The 20000-nt window shown below is 39.9% G+C and overlaps 1 protein-coding gene across 1 annotated transcript in view; it reads left to right on the top strand.

Moving 5' to 3' along the window:
• LOC135091758 (carbonic anhydrase-related protein 10-like) overlaps positions 1-20000 on the top strand; it is a 116868-nt gene that overhangs the window by 82272 nt on the left and 14596 nt on the right. The window contains exons 3-5 of the mRNA XM_063989693.1: positions 1-76; positions 11463-11654; positions 12932-13027. The exon at positions 1-76 is cut by the window's left edge and continues 61 nt beyond it. Of these exons, the coding sequence (XP_063845763.1) occupies positions 1-76; positions 11463-11654; positions 12932-13027 (364 nt within the window). The remainder of the gene's footprint in view (positions 77-11462; positions 11655-12931; positions 13028-20000) is intronic.

Genomic DNA, 20000 nt, shown 5'->3' with positions numbered 1-20000 from the left:
GTCCCCCATTAACATCGAGCCTGACAAGTTGGTGTACGATCCCCATCTTCGCCACGTGCATATCGACAAGCACCGGGTGAGTGTGCGTGCGTGTATGAGTGTGTGTGTGTGTGTGTGTGTGTGTGAGAGAGAGAGAGAGAGAGAGAGAGAGAGAGATCTATGCTGAGACGAGAACAGACGCATAGGCAGACAGACAGACAGACAGACAGACAGAAAGAGATTAAAATGCTTCTTCAAATCAATATACAAACAGACAAACAGAGAGAAGGAAAGACAGATATTTAGACACAAAGATGGAGAGACAGAGAGACAGGCGGACAGACAGACACACAAACAGACAGACAAGCCAACACAAGGAACCCATAACTCACAATCTTGCCAATACAGTCACTCCCAAGGGACAAACACACAGACAGACAGACAGACAGGCAGAGACAGAAATTGCCTATCAATCAAATACGACAAAGAGTAAAATAGAGAAACAGATAGACAGACAGAAATGGCTTCTATTAAACATGACATACATACAGACAGACAGTTAAACCAGAGAACCCCCTTTCCTTTCACCTCCCTGACAGCCGCCCCTTCTCCCACGCCCTCACACACCCACCCACGCCACAATGCACGCCACTGTCCCTCCTCCACGCTGGAAAATTAGTAGGTAATGTGCAACGTGTGTCTGAAGGGAGGCACTGAAGGGCGTCGTTCATCCTATTCATCTGGACGACCCAATACTGCCTCTGTTCATCCTGTCATTGGGAACTCGGGGACCGGCTGGCGGAGGAGCATAGGAGGTGGTGCAAGTAATCATAGCTGCTCTAAGGGCGCCATCACAGGCCTTTCAGAGCTTCCAAAGGGCGTAGGAGCCTCTGATTACTTCCTCTCCTTCGTCAGTAGTTAGTTAATGATTTTTTTTTCTTAGTTTTTCTTTCGTTTTCTGTTTTTCTTGTGAGTTTGCTTGTGTTAGTTTCCTGCTGGGGAGTTCCTTAGTTTTGTGTTTCTTTCGCTTGTTAGTTTAGTATATGTCTGTTTCTCTGTCTTTATGTCTTCATTTTTATTTTATCTTTTTTTTCTCTCTCTCTTTTTCTCGTGAATTTGCGAGTGTGTGCTAGTTATTTCTCGACGAATTTCTTAGTTTTGTGTTCCTTTCGCTTGTTAGTTTAATTTCTGTCTCTGTTCAACTCTCTCTCTCTCTCTCTCTCTCTCTCTCTCTCTCTCTCTCTCTCTCTCTCTCTCTCTCTCTCTCTCTCTCTCTCTCTCTCTCTCTCTTTCTCTGCTTTTCTTGGCTGAGTTTGGCAAGGAGAGGAATTGACCAAAAGAAAAACCTGTGTGTTCAACTTTTGTGTTTATCAATTATGCATTCACAAAGTTAATGTAGAAATTTTCGGGTATTTTTTTTTCTTTTTTTTTTCTTTAGGGGGAGGAAAGAAAGAGAAAAAAAAAGAAGGTACAAGTTTGACTAATGAAAAAAATGTTATTCTTTAATTACTTCTTGTGCTTTCTTCTCTTGCACGTTTCGTTTACTTTTCTTTTTTTTTCTCTCTCTCTTATCTTTTTTTTTCGCGTGTGTGTGTGTGTGTGTGTGTGTGTGTGTGTGTGTGTGTGTGTGTGTGTGTGTTTTTGAGGTCTTGCTCTTACGTTCATTTTTTTTTTTTTTTTTTACTTTTTTTTATCTTGTGGAATTTCGAATGATGGTTGTTGTTGTTGTTGTTGGTGGTGGTGGTGGTAGTGGTGGTGGTGGCAGTAGTCTTGTCATTCTTGCTATTGTTTCTTTTGATATTTTCCCTTGAACACACACACACACACACACACACACACACACACACACACACACACACACACACACACACACACACACACACACACACACACACACGAATGGCCAAAACAATCTGAAGAAAATCTATTGCCAAAAATCGTAAAAGACTTTCAGATGAACAAATTCTTTTATATTACTGTTTCTTTCTGGATAAAAGGGAAGCAGTGATGCGGGGGAGGAGGAGGAGGAGGAGGAGGAGGAAGACAGACAGACAGACAGGTGAGCACAGGTAGAAGGAAATACAGGCATCACTAGAGAGACAGACGAACAGACAGGCAGACAGGGAGACAGGGGAGAGATAGACAGGTGGAGTGACAGAAACACGAGAGAAATATCAGAGAGAGAGAGAGAGAGAGAGAGAGAGAGAGAGAGAGAGAGAGAGAGAGAGACCATTAGTACAGAAGACACACCAAATTTTCAAGATACAACACTCGACATTTCGTCTTTTTATTGGTGTCATTAAACTAATTGGGTATCCGGTTATTGCCTCGTTACCAGGGCTCCGTGTTCTGACACTATCCCATTTTCTCTACAGCTCCCGTTCTCCTTTTTTTAATCGCAAACTTACCTAAACAAACCCACGTTCACTATTACTTTATCACAAAAATTCACTCGTTGTTTTCTATCGTTCAGGTGTTCAATAACTAATAATTAAGAGAAAATATTAGTTTTTCTCCATATTCGTTTATTGTTTTTAAGTTTTGGAAACGTTTTATGTTCACCTGTAACGTTTAACCCTTTATTTTATCACCTGCTGCTCATTAAGGTGCTCAGGTGTGGCCAGATAGGGTCTTCTACCTGGCAAAATTTAAGCTGAAGAATTTTGATATCTCGCTCTAATATTGTAGGCTTATTCTCCTTAATATATTAACGTATTCATGGGTCTTATCGCGAGCTTATCTCTACCATGCCCCTCCCTTTCCTTCCTTCCTTCCTCCCTCTCTTTTCCTATCTTCCTTGTCTCTCTCTTTTACTCTTTCTTCTTTTTTCTTTTTTCTCTATCTTCTCTTTCTTCCTATTTTCTATTTTTCTTGTGTCTCTCTTTCTGTCTTTCTTTTTTTATCTTCTTTCTCTGTCTTCTCTTTCTTCTTCTCTTCATATCTTCCTTGTTTTTTTCTTCTTTCTTTTTGTCGCTATCCTCTTCTTCATTTTTCCATCTTAATTTTTTTTATTTTCCTTCGTTTTTCTTTCTTTCTCTTTCCTTCCTTTCTTTCTCTCTTTCTCTCTTTCTTGTCCTTTTTCTTTTCCATCTTCCTTCATCTCAATTTCACTTCTCCCTCCTCCTTATCCATTCTTTATGCTTCTTTTTTCCTTTCTTCCTCCTCCTTTCCTCTCCTTCATCTTCCTTTCACCTTCTTTTTCCTCCTTTTTATTCCTCCTTTACTGACTATCTTTATTATTTTATTTCTCCATTTTTTTGTTTTTTCCTCTTTTCTTCTCTTCCTTTTTCTCTTCTTTCCTCGTTTCCTCCATCCTTCTATCTCTTTCCTTCCCTTCCTACCTCCTCTCTTTCTCTCATTCTTCTTCCATTTACTGCCTCTTCCTTCCTTCCTTCCTTCCTTCCTTCCTCTTTCCATCTTTCTCTTCCTCACCTCCCCCACTTCCACTTTCCTCCTCACTTCCCTCTTCTCCTGTTCTTCTTCCTTACTTTACCTCCTCATCATTCTTTCCTTCACACTTCCCCTTCCTCGCATATTATCCCATTTGCACCTTCCTTTTACCTCTCTCTCTCTCTCTCTCTCTCTCTCTCTCTCTCTCTCTCTCTCTCTCTCTCTCTCTCTCTCTCTCTCTCTCTCTCTCTCTCTCTCTCTCTCTCTCTCTCCCTTACCTCTCTTTATTAATGTATCTCTTAGCATTATTCCTTCACCTGTAATTTGCCTTCCCTCCCTCTTCCTCCTCCTCCTCCTCCTCCTCCTCCTCCTCCTCCTCCTCCTCCTCCTCCTCCTCTTCCTCTTCCTCTTCCTCTTCCTCTCCCTTCCTCTTCCATGTCTGTCTCTTAACACTTGTCCTTCAATGCTCACTTCTCTTCCTTCTCTCTCTCTTCCTCCTCCTCCTCCTCCTCCTCCTCCTCCTCTCCCAAGGGTCAAATGAAGCGGCCAAGTGATGCAATTCGAACCAAGTCGGATGGAAGTAAGACTAATTTCATCCGAATCTTTCCTTCCTGATTATCTTCAATCGGATTGGTCCATTGGCAGACTGCGAGTGACCATTCGTGTGTGTGTGTGTGTGTGTGTGTGTGTGTGTGTGATCAATGTGGTTTTAATTGAAAGCTTATGTTTTTTTTTGTTCTTGCGCATTTGATGTTGCTTATTTGTGATTTACTACTACTACTACTACTACTACTACTACTACTACTATTACTACTACTGATGCTGATGTTGTTACTGTTGTTGCTATTGCTACTACTACTCCTACTACTACTACTATTACTACTGTTATTGGTTCTCCTATACTACTACTACTACTACTACTACTACTACTACTATTACTACTACTACTACTACTACTACTAGCCAGAGAATATAACAAGGAGAATTCAAGGGACATTCTCCAGAGATATTACATTCTGGCGCTCGAGAGAGAGAGAGAGAGAGAGAGAGAGAGAGAGAGAGAGAGAGAGAGAGAGAGAGAGAGAGAGAGAGAGTATCGGAAAACTTAAGGTAAACGAGATTGAAGGTAAGAGGCAGCGTTTCTTTATTTTTCGTTTTCTTTCTACTGAGCGATGAAAAAGAGACAAAATTAAGTTTCTCACAATGTTTCGCTTCCCTTGTCATTGTATTGTTATTGTATTTCTTGTTCTTTTTTTTTTTAATGCATTCTTTTTCGTTACTAACTGTATTTGCGTTTTCTTTAGTCAGGAATGGAAAAGAAAATGGGAAGAGAAGTAGCAGTTTTCCGTTTTCTTTTAAGGTTTCATCAATAAAAGAGGCAGATTATAATTTCCTTTGAATTCAGTTGTTGTTTTTCCTTATTTTTTTCGTTTTTTTATTACATTTCTTTGTATTTTTCTTATTTTTCAATTTCTCACTTCCAAAATTTTCAGCTTTGGGGAAGAAAACAACATTTCCAGTGATTTTAAGAATATTTTGCCATTTTTTAATTTTTTAAAACTGCTTTCCTTGATTTCAACACGATTTATCACTCCTTCACTTTTTTTCCGATATATTCACCTCCTTTTCCTCTCTTGTGCACCTTTTCATAATGGAGGCTGAAAAGAGAATTTTTTCTTTTATAGATTTCAACATTTTTTTCCTTTATTTCCCACTGTTCTTGTAATTTTCCATTCTTTTCCTCTTTTCTGCGCAAATTTCCTCAGTAGGAGCAAGAAACACGAACATTTTCTTAGATTCCAATATTGTTTCCCTCATTTTCCCCACTTTTCTGCAGATTTCCCTCAAGGACACGCGGAAGACAATATTTCCCTTGACTTCAACACTTTTTTCCTTGCCATTTATTTTTTTCCCTCCTTGAAGTGCTTCTTGGGGGGAAAAATATAGTCGCATTCATTTGTTCAAATTATGGAATTTTCCTGGCGGATCATTTTTTTCCCCTGTTTTTTCCCCAGTTTCTCATTAGGTTTAATCGTCTCCTAATTAAGCTTTTACGCTCGGGGCGACGTTGCCACATCTCCCTCCTCCTCCTCCTCCTCCCCCTCTTATTGAACAATGCAATGTCGTGTTAGCTATTATAATATTAGTCAGATGTGGCAACATGCTGGTGATATGAAGGATGGTGTGGTGGTGATGGTGGTGGTGATGATGGTGGTGATGTTGGTGACGTTGGTGAAGGCAATAATAATGATGGTGATTGTAATAGTAGTAGGAGGAAGAGGAGGAGGAGGAGGACGAACCATAGTAAAACAAAGAGGAGAGAAGAAGAAGGAAGAGTAGGAAGAGGAGGAGGAGGAAGGAGAGGAGACAGAAGAAAAAGCGGAGGAACATCCTTTGAAATTGTAGAACCGATAGAAATGATAGTCGTACCAGCAGCAGCATTAGTAGTAGTAGTAGTATAGTAGTAGTAGTAGTAGTAGTAGTAGTAGTAGTAGTAGTAGTAGTGGCAGTAATAGTAGTAGTAGTAGAAGTAGCAGTAACATTTCAATTAACGCAACAGATCCTTCGTCTTTCGTACAAACTCAACATTGGGAAATCTCAAACATTCGAACAGTGACAAGCTTTCACATTTAGACAGGGCTGGATTGCCTTTAGTACCCGGTAAAGATTCCTCCTTTTTTTCATTCATTCCCTTCAGTATGTTGCTGACGTGCAGGAGACGAGAGGTAATGAATGACAGATGGTATATATATTAGCACATTAATTTAGATAGATACTCGAGGCTTTCAACGTTTGGTAAAAAAGAATGAAATAAAAATCAAAGAAAAGAAGAAAGAAAGCACTTGAGATCGTTGATATTTCCTGGTTAGAAAAAATATATATATACGTTTAAGAAATGCGATTATGAAAATGCCAGCTAAGAAAGTTCAATTAGAATTTAGTAAAGGAAAATTTGGTTAATAAAAATCATTCACGGAAGTAGAGTAAAAAAATATATGGAAGAAAATTGATTATCTTTAACTTTCTTTTCTTTCTTTCTTTCTTTTATACGATTTTGTCTATCTTATTTTTGCTTTGGTTTGGCAGAGTCTTTTAATTTCAATGTTTCTCTTCTTCTCATGTACTTTTCTCAAATTCTTTCCCCTTTCTTTAAGTTTTTATCATGTGAATTTCTCTCAACAATCTTTTCTTATCATTCTTTTCTTCTTTTCTCTTTTATTTTTTTTTATTTTTCGAGGAGAAGGTTCCCGTTTTTTTTTTTTCTTATTTTTATGGGGGTCCGTCCTGTGTCTCTTTCTCGTGTGAATAATAGAAAACGTAAGACAGGGAATGGATAGATCACATGAGGGAATCGATACTCTCTCTCTCTCTCTCTCTCTCTCTCTCTCTCTCTCTCTCTCTCTCTCTCTCTCTCTCTCTCTCTCTCTCTCTCTCTCTAAGCTGACACATTTCTTTATCTCCTTTATTTTCACTTAAAGTATTGTGTTAAGTATTCCTCCTCCTCCTCCTCCTCCTCCTCTTCCTCCTCCTCCTTAAAGAGTATGGACACATCCCCTTAGGCACATTTTCTCCCCTAAACTCCCCCCTGACATTGCCTCGCCCAACACTCTCACTTCTCACCCAAACATTCTCACTCCTGACACAGCCTTCTCTCTTTCCGCTCTTTTTTTTTTTTTTTTTTTGTTTAATCTTTTATATGTTTTTCAAAGCATTCTCTCTCTCTCTCTCTCTCTCTCTCTCTCTCTCTCTCTCTCTCTCTCTCTCTCTCTCTCTCTCTCTCTCTCTCTCTCTCTGGGTGCATAAATTGCTTGTTTGTTTCGCCGTTTTTAATTAAGGTGACCTTCATCCAGCAGTATTTTGGTCTTTCACCATCGTCACATTTTTTCACCATATTTTTCATTACATTTCATTCATTTTATTTCACGTGGTTCCCCATCCACCTTCACACTTTTATTGTTCACACACCTTAAAGGAGCCTGTATTTTTCACCTGTGTTCCCTTTGATCCAGGTGTGTTTCCTCATTAAGACATTCACATCTGTCATCATCTCACCTGACCTGCTCACCACGTTTTCACACATACAGAACCCAGGTAGAAAGAGTAGATGTATATCACCCTCTGGACACCTAAGCTGCTTACCTGTGTATCTGAGCAGGTAAAAAGCATAGGTAGACAAACAAGAGGGACAGAATTACCTTGAAAAAGATGAACGTATGTCGCCCTTGCATAGCTGAGCATTGAGAGCTTTTGTGAATGCTCCATAATGCAATACGACATGGAGTTAAACATTTGCAAATACACGAACACACTGCACGGGTTTATGGAGGTATGCATGTACATTGTTGCATACGTGGGTGCATGCTTTCATACATACATACATTGGGAGTGAAACAGTGTGTGTGTGTGTGTGTGTGTGTGTGTGTGTGTGTGTGTTGCGTGCATTGTTGTTTTCATGTGTGCGAAATAAATCTGTGCTCACCTGCATCAAAATTTAGTGACAGGACACTCAATAACACACACACACACACACTCACACTCACTCACACTCTCTCTCTCTCTCTCTCTCTCTCTCTCTCTCTCTCTCTCTCTCTCTCTCTCTCTCTCTCTCTCTCTCTCTCTCTCTCCTTCCACCTCTATATCTTCCTCAATTTTTTCTCTCTTCCTGCATTTCTTTTCACTTTCCGCCCCTCCACTTCTTTCCTTTGCTCTATATATAACTTTCTCTTCCTCTCTGCCTTCCTGTTCTTGTTTATCTTCTTGCACCTCCTCTCCTTCCTTCCTGGTTGTATATTTCCCTCCTTCCCTTCATCTTTGTCACTCAATATCACACACGCACACACACACACACACACACACACACACACACACACACACACACACACACACACACACACACGTCTTCTGATTGTGACATGAACCAAACAAGATTTATTGTTCTATTTTTTCCTGGCGACTCGCGTGATTACTCTTCACACACTGAACCGCATGTGGCCACAGCACACACACACACACACACACACGCTGAGGCATTGAAATATCTTCTTATATATTGTTCTCCTTTCCTACACCCAAAGTACGACAGGTGAAACTACGTGAGGTGCCCTTGAGTTATTGCAAATTTACTGTTAGGATGGGATAGGATGGGGCAGGAATAGGGTAGGATGGAATAGGTGGGAAGTTCTTGTATATCTGTACCTTTTCCATTTTTACCTTTCTTCCTTTGCTTCTCTTTCTTCTCTTCCCTTTCTTTCCTTTCTTGTGTTATTTTATTCTATTTAGCTTCTGTTTAGGATGGATTGAATGGAATCGGGGGAAAGAGTGATATTAGTTAATGTGATAGGTTTTGTCTTCCTTCGTGTCTCTCTCTCTCTCTCTCTCTCTCTCTCTCTCTCTCTCTCTCTCTCTCTCTCTCTCTCTCTCTCTCTCTCTCTCTCTCTCTCTCTCTCTCTCTCTCTCCTTTCTAATCTACCTGCTTTCTCTCTTTCTTTCTCTTACAGGTCTCTTAGTGTACAGAGAGAGAGAGAGAGAGAGAGAGAGAGAGAGAGAGAGAGAGAGAGAGAGAGAGAGAGAGAGAGAGAGAGAGAGAGAGAGCACAAATAATAGAAATGTCAGCTTCTTGTATATTTATTATTCACCCCCTATACTCTCTCTCTCTCTCTCTCTCTCTCTCTCTCTCTCTCTCTCTCTCTCTCTCTCTCTCTCTCTCTCTCTCTCTCTCTCTCTCTCTCTCTCTCTCTCTCTCTCGACCTTCCGCACTCCACCGCCCAACATTTCAATAAACATTCCACTCGAGTAGACACCTCACCCACTCTCTCTCTCTCTCTCTCTCACTCCCTCTCTCCCCCACTCCCTCTCTCTTCCCTCTCTCTCTCTCTCCTGATATTTATGGTTTACAGGCGAGCTATAAAATTATGTAGATTCACGAGAAGGGAAAACCTCGTGGGGTGATGCATCGCAAGAGCTGGGGGTGACGTGCCATGAATGGGAGGTGGGGAAGGGGAGGGGGAAGGGAGAAAGGGAGAGGGAGGGAGTGACTGAGAAGGTCAGCTTAATAAAGATATAATTGGGAAAGATGGGGAAGAGAGAGAGGAGTGGATGATGGGGGGATAGGAAGGGGAAGAAGGAGAGGGTGAGAGGAAGAGGGAGGAACTGACAGAGAGAGAAAAGGTTAGTAAATGTAAAGATATATATGAGAGAGAGAGAGAGAGAGAGAGAGAGAGAGAGAGAGAGAGAGAGAGAGAGAGAGAGAGAGTATTTCATCATTACAAACGTCGTCTTTTTTTTTTTTTTTAGTCTGTTAGTTAATTTTTTTTTATTGTGTCCTCAGTTTTTTTGAACCAATATATCTTTTTTTCTTATTTTTCTATTAATTTTCCGAACTTCACACATTTTTTTGAGCGAAAGTCATTTATTTTGTTTTTGTTATTGAATTTTGATGTGTCAGTTTAAAAAGATCAAACGATTTTTTTTTTTAACATATCGCATTTTTTTCTATTTATTCTCTTTTACAGTCATTTTCTTTGTGTAATTTTAGCAGCACATTCTTAACAAGATTTTTTTTTCTGGTACTATTAGTTACGATTGCTTATCCATTATTCCTTCCTTCGGCGTGTTTAATTAAATAAAAGTACCAGTAACCTTTTCTTCTTCACATTTTATACATTTTTTTCTTTTCTGCTTTGTTTCGTGTCCACAAATATCACGACCTCGTACACAGCAACTCTTTATTCATTCATTTATTTGTTCATCTATTTATTTATTTGTTTATTTCATAACAAAGGTCCACTAGCCAAACCTTTTCCTCGATTTTGTCTTTTTTTTTATTTTCTTTGTCTCATCTATATTTATTTCACTTTCTTTTTTTTCTTTATTACATCTCTATACACAAGAGTGTGCGTTATATTTCAATTTTGTCTTTTTTTCATTTTTCTCATGTATATTTGTTTTCACTTTCATTTTTCTCTTTAATACATCTCTATATACAGAAATGTGCGTAATATTTCTTATTATTTATCAACTTTTATATATTCCTCATCAAATAGAGTGATAGATTAACGAAATAGTCTCAGTGATCAGATTGCTAGTGCCGCGTCAACAGGAAGCTTTTAAAGGAAGACTAGACACGTGTATGGATGGGAATAACAGGTGGAAATAGGTAGACGTGTTTTATACAGAGACTGCCACGTGTACTCCTGGTAGTATCTTGCAGCTTCCCTTTTATTTTCATGTTCTTAGGTAACTGATCTCGTGTGTCTTCCAGCGCAACTCTCTCAGGGAACGATATGTTTTCTTGTATCGATATTTTCATCAAGGCATTTCTCCCATTTGATAGTTTAGGTTAGCAATGTAAATACAGCTGTAGACTAGGTCGTGTTTTCATTCGGTTAGAGGATGGAATATGAATTGGGTGCTATATTTACCTCACCACGTCTTATCTTCAGGTGTCTGGGGCGATAGCAACTCCCTCTGTGGTTTATGAAATTACCTGTCCATCTATCTGTGTATCCTAGTGACCATTGTTCTTCCTATCTCACCTGCCCTCGTCCTCCCACACAGGTATCTAGGATGCTATAGTTATTTGTATCCTACTTCACCTGCCCACGTGTCTTACCTGCCTAGTCTCTTCCTTTTCCTAGCAAACCATTCTTTGTTTACCTTTCTGTCTCCTCCCCAACAGGTCTTCCGGATACTGTTTACTCATCCCGTCCTAGTAATTCCTTATTTTTTGTAAAGTTGTGTGTTTGTTATGTACGTGACAGCTCAGTAATCACTTTCTTTTAATGGGTCCTTAAAAGAGTTTTGTCTCAATGGACCTAGATTGATCATACTTTAGCAATTAATTATCTGCTTGTTTCACCTGTCTCCAGCAAGTCTTCGGGACACTACTAACACCATAATGATCCCTTTCCCTATACTAATTCCTTCTTTCCACTCCTCTCCACTCCCTCTCTCCATATCTATGTGTCTCTCCTACCTTCCTAGTCCCTCCTCTTCCAAGTAACTTCAACCCCTCACTCACCGTCCCAACTGACTCTCAAAACTAACTCTCCTTCCCATTCTCTCCCTCACTCACCTATCTCGTCCCCCCACAGGTCTCGGGCAATCTCTTCAACACTGGACAGAGCGTGATCTTCAAGGTGGAGAAGGGTACCAAGCACCATGTAAACATAACAGGCGGCCCTCTGGTGTACAAGTATCGTTTCGAGGACCTGTACATCCACTTCGGGGACGCCAATGCGCAGGGCTCCGAACACCAGATTGGGGGCACTACTTTTCCTGCAGAGGTGAGAGAGAGGGAGAGGGATAGTGGGAGGTGGAGGGTGAAAAGAGGTTAGCTCACTAGTCTCATATGAGGTTCTGGTGATATTTAGGATAGGGGAGACTAAAAGAGAGAGAGAGAGAGAGAGAGAGAGAGAGAGAGAGAGAGAGAGAGAGAGAGAGAGAGAGAGAGAGAGAGAGAGACCCAATTAACTGTCTTCCTCGTGTCTTCTCTTTCAATTTATCTCTTTCTCTATTCTTCTCTCCCTCCCTACGTAGTCTATAACTTTCTACTTCTTTATTATTGCTTTCTCTCTCTCTCTCTCTCTCTCTCTCTCTCTCTCTCTCTCTCTCTCTCTCTCTCTCTCTCTCTCTCTCTCTCTCTCTCTCTCTCTCTCTCTCTCTGTGTGTGTGTGTGTGTGTGTGTGTGTGTGTGTGTGTGTGTGTGTAGTCTTTCTATCTCCTGCTCCCTTCCTCCTCCTCCTCCTCCTCCTCCTCCTCCTCCTCCTCCTCCTCCTCCTCCTCCTCCTCCTCCTCCTCCTGCTGCTGCAAAAATATAGCCACCCAAACATTTATCAATCTCCCTTTTTCATTCACTCTGCCTTTCCATCTTACCATCGATCAACGCTTGTCTTTCCATCCATCCATCTATCTATCTATCTATCTATCTATCTATCTATCTATTCCCTGCTTTCAGAGGCACGGTGGCTTCTGGTTTTAGGTTTCCCGAGTAGGATATTCGACTGACTGTACAAGCTGATAGGATGAAGAGAAAAAGGGGTAAAAAATAACATGCAGAGAGAGAGAGAGAGAGAGAGAGAGAGAGAGAGAGAGAGACACCGACGGACACACAGAAACAGATACACAGATAAACAGACAGACAGACAGACAAACAGACAGACACATACACTAACAAACAGACAGACAGACAGAAGTTAAATTACTGAAGGAAGAAACAATGGGAAAGTATAAATTAGTAAGAGAGAGAGAGAGAGAGAGAGAGAGAGAGAGAGAGAGAGAGAGAGAGAGAGAGAGAGAGAGAGAGATAGGCTTTTGATATTGTTACAGGAAGCGACCATGAAAACGACAGGTAGAAAATATATAAAAGGTGTAATAGAGACAGTTTTTTTATTTTTTGAACGTGAGAAAAAAAGTGACGATCGTTTTGTTGAAAGAGAGAGAGAGAGAGAGAGAGAGAGAGAGAGAGAGAGAGAGAGAGAGAGAGAGAGAGAGATAATATTAATAAAAAAAAACATAACAATAACGAAAACAACAATAATAATGATAATACCTTCCTTTACAGATCCAAATGTACGGATTCAATGTTGACCTTTACAAGAACATGACCGAGGCACGACTTGGATCTAATGGCATTGTGGGTCTGTCCATCATGATTCAGGTGAGTACAGGTAGCAGCAGCAATAGTAGTAGTAGTAGTAGTAGTAGTAGTAGTAGTAGTAGTGGTGGTGGTGGTGGTGGTGGTGGTGTCAGTATTGATAAAAGCAGGACGAGGAAGGAGAAAGATGAAAAAGAAGTGGAGGAAGAGAAAGATCATAAAAGAATACAAAGAAACGGAGAGGAAAAAAGAAGGAAGAGGAGGAGGAAGAGAAAAAAAGAAGGGAATAAGCTTTTAATCAAACCACAAGGGAGAAAGAATATGTCAGTTGAAAATGAATGAAGTTTGGAGATGAAAGGGTAGAGAGAGAGAGAGAGAGAGAGAGAGAGAGAGAGAGAGAGAGAGAGAGAGAGAGAGAGAGAGAGAGAGAGAGAGAGAGAGAATCAGCCCCTCACCTTTACTCTTTCTTTTGATTAAATACTTTACCTTACCTCAAACAACCTCGTAAGGACCAACAAATCTGCTGCTACTAGTTCTTATACGCTCCTCTTATTGTTGTTGCTGCTGTTGTTTTTGTTTTTGTTGTTGTTGTTGTTGTTGTTGCTGTTGTTGGTGTTGTTTTTGTTATTGTTCTTGTTGTTGTTGTTGTTCCTCGTCATCATCATCATCATCATCATCATCACTATCATCAATCTTCACATTCATTTCCTTCTCCTCCTCCTTTTCCTCCTCCTCCTCCTCCTCCTCCTCCTCCTCCTCCTCCTCCTCCTCCTCCTCCTCCTCCTCCTCCTCTTCCTCCTCCTCCTCCTCCTCCTCCTCCTCCTCCTCCTTCTCCTCCTCTATATATCTAGTACATTTATTTGGCCTTTGTAAACTTTATTGTCTTCCTCTGATAAAGTTTCCAATTGTTCCAAACACAAGGCACTTTCCGACACTTGCCTGGAATCCTTGCTCAGGTCTTGGTGGGACACGAACTTTTTAAAATCCTCTTTGTGACTTTCTAAAACTTTGATCTGACCTTTTCTTCCGCTCCCTGTTGTGTGTATGTGTGTATGTGTGTGTGTGTGTGTGTGTGTGTGTGTGTGTGTGTGTGTGTGTGTGTGTGTGTGTGTGTGTGTGTGTCTGGGTGGGTGGGTGTGTTTTTTTGCATGTGTTTGTTGATTAAGTTTGTTTTGATTTGTTTACTCTCTCTCTCTCTCTCTCTCTCTCTCTCTCTCTCTCTCTCTCTCTCTCTCTCTCTCTCTCTCTCTCTCTCTCTCTCTCTCTCTCTCTCAATACTATTTAATTTCTTATCGTTCAGTAGATGTAAGAGAGAGAGAGAGAGAGAGAGAGAGAGAGAGAGAGAGAGAGAGAGAGAGAGAGAGAGAGAGAGAGAGAGAGAGAGAGAGAGAGAGAGAGAGAGATAAGGACGTAAAATACCTGTCGTAAATGTGATGGACGTCATAATTTTCACACCCAGAGAGAGAGAGAGAGAGAGAGAGAGAGAGAGAGAGAGAGAGAGAGAGAGAGAGAGAGAGAGAGAGAGTAAATGACTAACCACTCTCCCCACGCTCTCATTGGCCATCTTAATTGCTAGAAGATATTGCCAGTACAGAGAGAGAGAGAGAGAGAGAGAGAGAGAGAGAGAGAGAGAGAGAGAGAGAGAGAGAGAGAGAGAGAGAGAGTCTTCTTGTAATATGATATGCGAACACACTTCTCTCTCTTACTGTAGTGTGTGTGTGTGTGTGTGTGTGTGTGTGTGTGTGTGTGTGTGTGTGTGTTTGAGCTGGCAGGTCGGTCACGAAGAAGAGGAGGAGGAGGAGGAGGAGGAGGAGGAGTGACATTTTAGAGATGTGGGAAAGGTCATTGAGAAGGAAGAGAAGAGAAGAGAAGAGAGAGGAGGAGGAAGAGGAGAGTCTGGTAAGGGAGAGGGGGAGGAGGAAGAGGAAGAGGAGGAGTATGAAGAGAGCGAGGTGAGAAAAAATATACAAGGAACGATTGTGAGAAGGAGGAAAAAAATAAAATAGAAAAATAAATGTGATGACAGAAGGAAGAGGAGGAGGAGGAGGAGGAGGAGGAGGAGGAGGAGGAGGAGGAGGAGGAGGAGGAGAATAGAAAGAGGAAGAGGATGAGGAAGAGGCGTTGAGCGTTAACAAAGTATGAACAGCCTCTTAAAAGAAATGGAATTTAAAAACGAGAGAGAAAGAGAGAGAGAAAAAAAGAGAAAGAAAGAAAGAAAAGAAAAAAAAGTGGAGGAAGCAGAGAAGAGGACATTTAGAGAAAATAAAGAGGTGTTATCTTAAATAGAAAACAAAATTAAGAGGGGAAGTAATAAAGGATAAATACAGAATGTTAGGAGAAGAAGAAGAGGAAGAGAAGGAGGAGGAGGAGGAGGAGGAGGAGGAGGAGGAGGAGGAGGAGGAGGAGGAGAAGGAGCTAAGCGTGAGGTGAGGTAGATTCAGGAAGAGCAAGGAAAGTGGCTAAGAGAGAGAGAGAGAGAGAGAGAGAGAGAGAGAGAGAGAGAGAGAGAGAGAGAGAGAGAGAGAGAGTAAACAACACAACTAAAGGTTAGCCAAGAGTAAAGTGAAGCTGCGCGGATTAAAGAAAGAATTAGAGAGAATAAAGAGAGAGATGAAAAAGATGTGACAATGAGCAATTAGACCAAGGTGTATTGACTCGCTGGAAAGACAAGGGCGAGGGAGGGAGGGAGGGAGGTAGGGGAGGGAGGGAAACTTGCTCCTGGAAACAAAACAATGAGAGGAAAAGAACATTGGTAGAGGAAAATGATAAGAGACGGGAACATTAAGATAAAAAAAAATATGTAAGAATATAAATATAAGCTAAAATAGGAAAATTTATATGAAAAAAACAACAACAGGTACAGGAAAAAGGGAAAACAGGAATCAAGGAATAATTATAGAAGGTAAAAATATGAGGATGAAATGAAACTATGAAAAATGTCCATGAAAATATAAAGATTAACCAGAAAACCAGAAAAGTGAATTAGAAGAGAAAATAAAGTAAATAAAACAATGAAAGAAATTAAGAAATACACAGAATTTTAAAAAAAACACGATATTGAGAGAGAGAGAGAGAGAGAGAGAGAGAGAGAGAGAGAGAGAGAGAGAGAGAGAGAGAGAGAGAGAGAGAGAGAGAGAAAGGCATGTGTTAGCTACCTCAAACATGGGAGAGAGTAAGAGGGAGAAGGGAAAGAAGTGTGAAGCAGCGTGTACCCTGCCCTGGTAATTATCTTCTTTACTCCCTTGTTTTGACACTCTACACGAGGAGGAGGAGGAGGAGGAGGAGGAGGAGGAGGAGGAGGAGGAGGAAGACAATGAACAATACAAGAGAAAGGATAGAGAGTTAGTTGAAAATTAAAATGAAAAAGCTAAAAAAAGATTGATTACCAGTTGAAAAAAAGAGGAAGAGGAAGAGGAGGAGGAGGAGGAAAACAAGAGAAAAGGTACAGAATTGACAGTAATAAAGGAAAATGAGAAAGATGTGTAACCTGAGATAACGAAGAGGAAGAGAGAGAAACAGAGAAAGAGGAGAAGATTACTAGAAGAGGAGAAGGAGGAGGAGGAGGAGGAGGAGGAGGAGGACAAAAGTTCATGACGTCACGATGGGAGAGGTGAGAGTAATAAAGAGATTAACAAGAGAGAGAGAGAGAGAGAGAGAGAGAGAGAGAGAGAGAGAGAGAGAGAGAGAGAGAGCCAACCACGTCACACTTTTAAAACTTATGATAATTACCCCCATAAAAGGAAAACAGGTGCTTGGCAAAATTATCTATTCTTTTTTTGTGTCTGATTTTTACTTTAAGGGTAACTTGACTTTTTTCCTTTTTTTTCCTTTTTTCCCTTTTTTCCTTTTTTCTTTTCTTTTTTTTTGTCACCTGGGCAGTTTCATTTTTACCAGGTAACTTTTGGGCTTTTGAACTGTTTTTTCCCCATTTTTCAGCCTTTTTCCCCTTTTTTTTTTTTTTTTAGGTAAGTTTCCCCTCATTATCTTTCCTCTTTTTACACTTACACAGAAAACGAGGAGAAGCTGTTGGATACGCAGAATGAAAACGGGAAATGGGCGTTGTGATTTAGCGCACTGGGAGGAAATGGGAATGGGAGGAAAATGGACGTAAATAAATGGAAATAGAAAACGTATGGCGGGACTCAGGTGTGGTCAGTGTGTTCGGATATTTGGGAATCTTTTTTCCCATGTGTATTTCGTTTTTTTTTTTTTTTCCTCTCTCTCTCTTTTTTTTTTACGTTTTCTGGTATGGATTTAGGTTAGTTGGTACATACATACATACATACATACATATATACATAGCTGGTTTGTTAGTTAGTTGGTTTACTACGAAATTACATTTATTATCATTACACTTTTTTCATTGTATGACTGTATATATATTTTTTGTCTGACTTTCAATTTTTATCAAGTATTTAACATTAGAAATTGAATATATTATCATTAGAATCGTAGAAATAACAACTAAATAAAAGTAAAATCCTAAAACTCGGCATTCACACACACACACACACACACACACACACACACACACACACACACACCACGGTCACGCAAGAAGGGATGTAACACGCTTTCCAGCTTAACCACTTCTAAATACTTAATCTTATGCCTGACATCAATACTTCCCTTGGCCACAGTTACTCTTATTGTAATATAGTGTACAGTGTGTATGAGTGTATGAGTGTCTTGCATACCCCACGGATCATTGGTTACACACTGAAATATACATACATGGGTTCGAATCTCGATGGAATGAACGGAAGTGTAGTAGTAGTAGTAGTTGTAGTAGTAGTAGTAGTAGTAGTAGTAGTAGTAGTAGTAGTAATTTGTGTACTTTTACTAGTGGCAAGTTCGGTTAAGTTAGGTTAGATTATGTTTGGTTAGGTTAGGTTAGGTTAAATTAAGGAAGGAGTTGAATTATAATCAGGTAAGGTTGGATTTGCTTACATTAGGTTTGTTAGGTCAAGTTAGGTTAGTCTGAATTTGCTTTTGTTATGTTAGGTTAAGTTAGGTTAAATGTTAGGTTCGATTTGGTTGTATTGGGTCTTATTAGATTAAGTTTAAGTTAGATTAGGTTGGATTTCGTTATGTCAGGTTTTATTAAGGTTAGGTAAGGTTAAGTTAGGAGAGGCTAGGTTAGATCAGAACTTGCTAGATAAAGTTACGTAAGCTTAATAAACTAATAAACAGCAACAGGTGAAGAGGCAGAGTGGTTACGTACTTACCCTGACAGTTTATGACACGTTCGAGCCCCAGCAAGGTAGGAAGAGTGAGTTACCGCAATAAAGTGCCGGAGTGGAGTGGTGGAGTGGTGGAGTGTTGGTGTGGAGTGGCTGGCGTGCGTCACAAGCCTTGCCTCACTACCTCTTAACATTCTCCACCTTCATGATGTATTTGCATTCCGGCGCCAGTGTAAAATCCCTCTTACTCTTTCATTAACGTATGCAACAATGCCTTTACCCATAATCCACCTGTCCTTCCAGTCTTTCCTCATCTGCTCCCTTGCCTATAACCAGCACATTCCCTTACCTGTATGCGTTCTTACCTGTAATTTACCTACTTTGAATCTTTCTCCTCACCTCTTCTCTGAAACCTTTACACTCTGCTACCTATAATTTACTTGTCCTATCCCCTTTCCTCATCTGCTCCCTTGCCTATAACATATTCTCTTATCTGTATGCTTTGTTAGGTCTGCTTTCAGTTTTTTTTTTGCTCTAGTCTTCACTTAGCACGTATATAATTTATGTTATACTTATAATTTGTCTGTGTTGTTCTTTTTCCTCACCTGTTTCCTTCCTTATAGATGTCATATGTTCTTATCTGTATGTTTTTTTTTTTTTTTACCTGTTCTAAATTATCTCCTTTATCTATTCACTTGGTATCTGTATCCATTATTTTCTACCTATTATTTATCTGTGTTATCTTTCCTCACCTGTCCTTCAGTCAATAATTAATACAGTCTATTACTTATTTTCTGTATTGTTTTAAATATACTTTTCTTCAATTAAAAATATTTCTCTACCTTTCTATTTTTTTTTCCTTTTTCATCATTCACGTGGTCTAAATGTCATATCCTTTACTTTTAACTCCATGCCACTCGCTTCTAACACACGCTGAAGTATTTCTGTATCTGCTTTCCCGCCTTAACTCTCTCTCACTCCCTCGTCACCTGAATAATTCCACACACGCCAGGGAAAAGCTGACGGCGGCGCTGTACCAGGAAATTTAGAAAGCGTGGCGCTAATGGACTGGTGAGCTACAGGCCAGGAGGCAGGGAGAGACTACTACTACTACTACTACTACTACTACTACTATTCCGACCACTACTACCACCACTACTACTACTACTACTACTACTACAACTACTACTACTACTACTGCTACTACTGCTGCTATTACTACCATTACTGTCATCAGTTACTTGTGTTATTCTATTTTATGAATGTTAACTGCTGAGAGAGAGAGAGAGAGAGAGAGAGAGAGAGAGAGAGAGAGAGAGAGAGAGAGAGAGAGAGAGAGAGAGAGAGAGAGAGAATTGCATAAGCAGAAGTATACACAGTAAGTACTTGAACAAAATTAGAAGTAGATAAATGAAAGTTAGAAAGAAATTAGTAAACAAATAAAAGTTAAATGGACAATAGATGATCAATAAGATACATCGATAATATATTAGAATTAGGTTAAGTGTGTGTGTGTGTGTGTGTGTGTGTGTGTGTGTGTGTGTCAGCCTAGTGTACGTAGGAAAACCAATATAATATCTATTCTCTAACTAAATAAACTTATAAAACCTAATTAAAAGCCTTCAGTGCATATAATCATTAAGGCTTAATAATAATAATAATAATAATAATAATAATAATAATAATAATAATAATAATAATAATATCTCCCCAAATTTAATTAAGTCCACGATAAACAACTTCATTATATTTACGTGGCCCAATAATTGTTAGAGAATGATCTTTTGGCGAGACTGCAATTAAATATGAATCTTTCCCTTGTATTCTTTCTCTAGTAATGTGTTGAGTGTTCT

This window comes from Scylla paramamosain, chromosome 38 (genome assembly GCF_035594125.1).
Source record: "Scylla paramamosain isolate STU-SP2022 chromosome 38, ASM3559412v1, whole genome shotgun sequence".
NCBI lineage: Eukaryota > Metazoa > Arthropoda > Malacostraca > Decapoda > Portunidae > Scylla > Scylla paramamosain.
The sequence above is the reverse complement of the archived record's forward strand: the minus strand, read 5'-3'. Positions and strand labels throughout refer to the sequence as shown.